The sequence below is a fragment of the Nelusetta ayraudi genome, unplaced genomic scaffold (assembly GCF_046127955.1).
Source record: "Nelusetta ayraudi isolate G7.1 ecotype Tasmania unplaced genomic scaffold, CSIRO-AGI_Nayr_v1 ptg000071l, whole genome shotgun sequence".
Lineage (NCBI taxonomy): Eukaryota > Metazoa > Chordata > Actinopteri > Tetraodontiformes > Monacanthidae > Nelusetta > Nelusetta ayraudi.
In genome coordinates, this window is record NW_027466121.1 from 1,098,735 (window position 1) to 1,105,785 (window position 7,051).

Consider the following 7,051-nt stretch of genomic DNA (forward strand, 5'->3'; position numbering starts at 1 on the left):
GTAAAAAATCTTACAAACACTTAAAGTGACTTTCATTACCGACCTCAACTGTTTTTTTGTTTGTTTGTTTCTGTTGAGAAAAGCGATCCTGTTTCGTAGCCTACTCTACGCAAGCTCCGCAGCCAGTACGCAGTTGGTGTAAATGGGTTGCGCAGTGCTATCACCTGCAGCTTTGCACGTAGATTACGAACGTTACCCTTTCCAGCGAAAATACATTTATGTTCAAGAAAACAGGGGTCAGAAATACGCGACAAGCGGCGTCCCGTATCGATTCAAAACGGGACGCACCATTTCATGGTCAAATACGGGACACTTCTGTATTTTATAAGGGACGGCTGGCAACTGCCATCTGTATATTTTAGCGCACGCATTGCTGTGGTGGCTTTCTCGTGGTGTGTGTGTGTGTGTGTGGGCCTTCGCTCCTGGAGGTACAGAAGCAAGGCGACGCTCTCGTCACCATAGCAACTGGACGCTACGCCGGAGCGGGGAAGAACCGTCGAGCCATTTAGCGAACCAGTAAAACTTGCCATTTTTCTCCCTGTGTTGTTGCATAACTGCGATCCGCGTGTCTCTCGGGGTGAGACGTCTCCCTTGGATTTTGAATTCCACGATTAAAGTCGGTGTTTTGCGTGCTCGCTCGAGAAAGAAGGGGAAGAAGAAGACGGTGAACTTCATCCGTGGGTGCAATGCCTCTGTTGGTGACCGACTACTCGTGGACACAGACCGACTCCATGGTGCACGTCAGTGTGCCGTCAAAGGGAGTCAAAGTCGGGAACCTCGACATCGTGTCTACCGACGAATACCTCAAGGTATGCGGTTAGCCTAGAGCATGGGTGTCAAACTCTGGCCCGCGGGCCAACTTTGGCCCGCAGTGTCATTACATTTGGGCCGCGAGGCAACACAAAAGTCACTGGTAGAACTGCTGCTGGCCCGCTATTATACAGCACGGGCACCGCTGCTACAACTACAAGTCCCAGAATGCTTTGCTGGTATTTTTTGGCGCATCAATCAGGACAGGACGTTCGTTGAAGGATTATTATTATGACTTACTTGGTTTATTGTTGTTATTTTACTTTTAAATGTATTGTTAGCCGTGGAAAAATGTTACTGTTGAAATTTAAATCAGAAGGCTACAAATGAAAAAGAGGCATAGGATATTAATTCACATTATACTCATTTTATTTTATTTATTTTTTCAAGTGTGCAATATGACGTTATTTATTGTATTGTGTTAAACTTGTTCCATTTTAAGGGTGAAGCAAACCTTTTGAGGGTCCGTATTAAAGGTTCACTGATGTATCTGGAGGAAGATTATTTCAATAAATATCAATGTTGGCCCGCCGCCCGCGACTTTGTCCAAGTTTTACATTTTGGCCCCACTGTGCATTTAAGTTTGACACCCCTGATCTAAATCATTTGCTTGAACTGAACCTCCACGTTCATTCATCTCCTCTTTGTGCACAGGTGCATTACCCACCATATCTGTTTGAAGCGTTCCTCTTGGAACCTGTCGATGATGTCAGGAGCACCGCCAAGGTTGGAAATGGAGTTGTCGTCATCAGTTTGAGAAAGAAGGCCAACAAGATGTGGGAGCATTTGGTTATACCAACACGTAAGACATGCCTATTGATTGATTTATTGACTATTGACGATGTATTGTCAGCTCAAGAATGTTGCTGTGGAACCAAGAATCTGCCTTTAAGTTGTGAATATGCTTATTTTGTAGAAGCTAGTCTGTTGCAATACAATTTAGCTTTATAAGGTTCTACCAAGAGTTATCTAAGAGGGTTTTTACAGGGAAAAAACTGACTTATTTAAGAAAACAAACAGAGGTATGTTTTCACCACTGTATTACTCTGGCCCTTCCCAAGTCTGTTCAAGTAATATAAAGCAAACCTATTGCATACTACAGCATACAAGCAGTTTGAAGTTTCAGTTATCATGCCAAAAGGCACTGCACTTCAACTTATCGACTCTAATTAGGACTCTTTGGTCTTTGGAGACAGCAGATGTTTCGGAACCGCAATTTAGGTGAGGCAATTTGGCTGGAGGAGCTGTTTTATGTTGTCTGTTTCTCACAAAGTCTACAGCTACGTATCTTTAGAGACTTGATGAATGATGGTGATACACTCTATGCTACAAACTACCTACTGTACAGTTGGAAATCTTTGGTTAGGCTCTAAAAATCCCATCATGTTGCATGTTTGCTTGTATTTTTCCTTGAAAAGCTACTGCAGTACTACAAATGTGTATTTCAGTCAATAAAGAAAAAAAGGAAGCCATCAGAGAGAGAGCTTTGATGAAATACCAGGAAAAGCTGTGCTCACAGTCCAAGTCCAAGGCAGCAAAGAAGCAAGCAGAGAAAAAATATGCATTGGAGTCAATGATGAAGGTACGACTCGATGGCACACACGACCTGCACCTTACATCCTGATTTAGCTCAAATTATCTCAAGTTTTACTGTTTATCACCCTTGTGAGTCTGCTTTCAAATCTAAAACGACTGTGAAATGTTTTGTATCACACTGAAAGCTTGAAAGTGACGAAAGAGACACCATCCAGAAAATGAAGGACACCGAGCGAGAGAAAATGACGGAGGAGCTGGCAGCCTGGCAGCAGAGACAGAAGAAACAAATTCAACTGAAAAGTCAAGAAAAAAATCTGAGCAATGCCGAGGCTTCGGTGGTGCAGCAGGAGAACAAAGGTAGTGGAGGTAATAAGGTCAAGCCATTTCCCGTGCGAACACGTATCTTGACCACAGTCGTGACTTGTTTAACTAAAATCTCGCTCCATGTAAAGATCAAAGAAACACAAAAGCGAAAGGCAAGAAACAACCCAGAAGCCTGCTTCCTCCAAGACCTTCTGGCAACATTCAGGTCACATTTACTCCACGTGCCTTTCCAACAGCGCTCAGGGAATCACGGGTGCATGAGGAAGAGCAGGTGAGATTTTTATTTTCTTCCCCCCTTGCTCTAATGTAGCAATTTTCAGTCGTCATTTCCAAAAAAAACTCAGGGAATTCTTTAGTGAGAAGGGTTGCTGTTGTAACTTCAAAGCGATATATAATGACTACATAGTTTTGTGCATAACTATTAAAATAACGAGGCAGTTTGCCTCAAAATAAATTTGATTGTGCGTCTTTTACTTCAAACAACTAGTGGTTGATCAAACAAGCGGAAGCTAAGCGCGCAATGAATGCAGATGTCGCAGAACTGAAGGACTTGAAGGAGACGGAAAGGAATCCTGAATGGTTAAAAGACAAAGGAAAGTAAGTGACGTCTATCTGAAAAGAAAGAATACACAATCTTCAGTTTGCTCAGAGCCTCTTGTGTCTTCTTCATTAGTGCATATTTTGCAGCGGGGGAGTACCACAGTGCCCTGAACGCCTACAATCTGGCTATCAGACTCAACAAAAAGATCCCGGCTCTATATTCAAACAGGGCTGCGTGTCACCTGAAGCTGCGGAACATTCACAAGGCCACTGAGGATTCTTCTCAGGTCAGAAATTCTGTTTACAGACACCATCAGGAATGTGGTGTGAATGAATAAGGTTTCAGCGTGGGCGTTCCTGGAGGAAATTTTCATGTAGGTTCCCAATAATCTGTATCTGTATCAGGTGCAGGTGCTTTAAAGTGATGAAGTGAATGACTATGAGTTATTATCATGAGTTATCTATGACTATGAGTTATCTGTATCAGTATCTGTATCAGGTGCAGGTGGTCTAGGCTAATGTTGGTTGACAAGGTTTATTATCCAGGTCTGAAGCTGCTTCCAACTTAGTTCTGCACTTTCTTCAAGACACCTCTTTAACATTTCTATCAAAAGTGACTCCAGTTTCACCAGCAGCATTTTGCAGATACATTTGAATTTATAATGTACCATTGTACCAGTATCTTCTTTTGTTCTTTCTTTCTTTCCTTTGGCTGTGGTTTGAGCTGCATGTGGATTTAAAAGACTACATTCTTATGTTCCAACGTAGGCACTTCAACTGTTGACGCCGGCCGTTGAAGCAAACGCAGCTGCGAGAATCAGAGCACACGTGCGCCGAGGATCTGCTTTCTGCGAATTGCAGCTTTACGCCGAAGGTTTTTTTTTTTTGTTTGATTCTTTTTACACAGAATCTTTGAACGATTCCTTTTCATTTTTCTTTTCGAAACACTCGGAGATACAACATATGATCTGTTTTCAGGGCTTCAAGACTACCAGGCTGCTCTCAAGATTGACCCTTCGAATGAAGCTCTGCAGGCAGATGCTCAACGAATCCGAGACATTATTGAAGGCACTACAGACGCGACTGCAGAGCATGAGGCACAGTGAAACAAACGGACTGAGCCGTGTTTATGTCAGTTTGTCCACCAGCCGCTCAATGAATAGAAGGTGCTGCACGTCTGTTTAATTTGTGTTGCTTTGCCGGAGTCTTGAACGTGTCAGCAACAGGCAAGGAAGAGCACATCACCTCCGTGTGTTTGAACTGCAAATTTCAAATCCAAAAACACCTGCATGTTGAATTCCAAACCATTTTTAATAAGATTGTTTAAATTTAGAAGAATGTGCAAATACTTACATATTTTGTATGTTTTTGCTTTATGGAATACAGCCATTTGAAATATAAGCCAGTGTCATGTCGAATTTTAATACTTTAAGTGGAAGGCTGAAGAAATGAAATCCATTTTAAAATGAGTTAGCATTTTTTTTTTTTTTTGTCCTCCTGACAAGACAAATGTTATGATGAACAACTGAACCTAAAATATTAACAAGCAAAAAAACACAGCAACAACAGCTTGAAGGCAGAGGAAGTTTTCACCACATCAGCTGACCGACCCACCAGTTGACCTACCAGCCGAATAGATCAAAATGTTACTAGTGCTGAGAAGATCTGCACAGTGTTAAAGCACTTGATAAACTGAACCTTTTAACAATAGAATTTATAAAAAAATTAAAATAAAAAAAAGATCTGTTGTTGAAAAATGATATTCTGGTTGCAGTTGGAACAGGCTTAATGCTCGATGAATATATAATAGAAAAGCTGATGTGGTACTAGGATGGTGATTATTCTTTCCTTCCACTAGGTGGCAGCCTAATCCTGCATACGTTTACTGAATTTAAACAGAATTAAAAAAAATAATAATAATAATAATTCCACTACCAGTGCAGGACACATATAACTTTAATGCATGCATGTTAACTAAAACAACTGAACACATTTTGGTCTCTGACCAGCTGACTGCTGTCGCCTTCAGGGAAGATTGATTGTCCCTGTGTGGCAGCTCTCTGGGGGCCCTCTCCTTCCTCCCGACAGGCCACACACACACACACACACACACACACCCTTGTGTACATAGGTTATGAAACAGCAGAAGAGCATGAAGAGCAAACATAAGATAAGAGGAACTTTATTAATAATCCCTAATGGAAGTTCAGTAAAGTCACCGAGCTCGTCTGTTTATGAGAGAGTTTTATAGTCTGTTGGAGTTCCATTTACACATTTTCACTCACACCTGCAATCAATTTCACCAACAATTCTAAATCATAATCTTAGTACAACTAAGTTTTTGGAGATGTCAAGTAATAAAGTATTTGGATTAATTGTGATGGTTCTAGTGGAGCCGCGAGTGTGTATTTTTGCACTACTTATGCATTTTGAGGTCTTCAAAACTTTGCCACACTTTCTCTTTCTCCTTTTGCTTTATTGTGTTGCCCTTTTGTTCTCTCTATCTTTCTGCTTCGGAATGGGAAAGGTACGCCGCTCTCGTTGCCATGGTGAATCGGTCAATCTGAGCTCGATAACGAGGTCCATTGAAGGAAGCCGATCCAGGATGGGTTTCAGCTGGCTTGATGAGTCCGTGTCTGCTCATCCTGGCTCGGTATTTGTGCGGTTGATTTAGTGTGGACGCTCGTGTTTGGGATTGGTTGATCTCTTTGGCTCAGTTATTGATCCTGGACGTCGGAATCCTACTTTCGTGCAACGGGCCCCTGGAGTGCCCTCCAACATAAGTAGCATGGGAGAATTATGGGATCTCCAACAAAAAAAAAAAGATCTTTGAACTGCTTGGATCAGTTCAACGATTTAAGCAGATCAGAGCTCCAATCCTGCAAAACATGCAGCGTGACTGAAGTAGCACTTGAAGACCTCGACCACACAACTTGCTCTCCGTCAGCGGACGAGACTCAAATCGGTAAACATTCTGCAAAGCCGATTTTCTTGCATTTTTCCATTTCCCAATGTTCTGTTCTCTTTTTTTTTCTTCTTCTTCTTAATCTCCTCATCAAATGTGTCAAAAGCTTCGCAAGGAATAGCAAATGGTTGAAATTGAACTCCGAAGAATGGCACGAGTAACAGGCTTGCACTTGTAATGGAGCTGTGGGAGTGATTGTCGGGGAATTACATTTCCAACCCTTTCAAAAGGTAAATATAATTGTGTTGTGCACAGACGAGGAAGAGATTTGGAGTCCTTTCACAAGATTAATGCAACCACTTGATAAAGAAGCAAGTGGAGGTGCATGTGTGAGGTCTTGCTGGGAACACTCCGAGAGACGTAGCTCACCTCCAAAACAGAGTATTTGATTTTAGTTATTTGTACGTTTCCACATACTACACTCGATCTAATCATGAAGAGACTCACATTGTAAAAATAGTAATATTGATAATATATGGTAATAGTTACATAGTCATATGAAACAATTAGTATATTTAAGTCATTGGTTTTTAGGCAGGTTTGTTTTTCAAATTAAAGTTAAAATTGTGGTGTTATTCTACGTTGCACCCGACGCAGGATCGCACTCTTTTGTGGGCAAGGTTGCAAAGTCTTGAGGTGCTCATGGCAGGGAGAGGCTGATTTCTTTCCTTTGTTGCGGAAGGTCTGCTTGATTGACAGGTGGTCAGCCCTCTTGGCTGGGCGTTGGAGCTCACTGAGCAGTACCATATGGAAGCCTTTATTCCTGCACGGCGAGCGGGACACACACTGCTGCCTCTGGACACCGCTCTTTAACACCATTTGACCCGTTGCGCACACTTCCACAGAGGAAGTAGACCCCCGTGTGTGTTTGTTTGG

At 42.1% G+C, this 7,051-nt stretch overlaps 1 protein-coding gene across 2 annotated transcripts; it reads left to right on the plus strand.

The window, feature by feature from the left end:
- The first annotated feature begins 676 nt into the window (after positions 1-676).
- dnaaf4 (dynein axonemal assembly factor 4) lies at positions 677-4,611 on the plus strand. 2 transcript variants are annotated; one of them, XM_076042859.1, is made up of 9 exons: positions 677-809; positions 1,465-1,612; positions 2,259-2,392; positions 2,532-2,712; positions 2,799-2,941; positions 3,158-3,267; positions 3,344-3,497; positions 3,979-4,084; positions 4,189-4,611. In XM_076042859.1, exons 1-9 carry the CDS (start codon positions 687-689, stop codon positions 4,314-4,316), a joined length of 1,227 nt encoding a protein of 408 aa, XP_075898974.1. In that variant the 5' UTR covers positions 677-686; the 3' UTR covers positions 4,317-4,611. The 2 variants fall into 2 exon arrangements, with proteins under 2 accessions (XP_075898974.1, XP_075898975.1); XM_076042860.1 differs by having other exon boundaries at positions 2,532-2,703.
- The last annotated feature ends 2,440 nt before the right edge of the window (positions 4,612-7,051 follow it).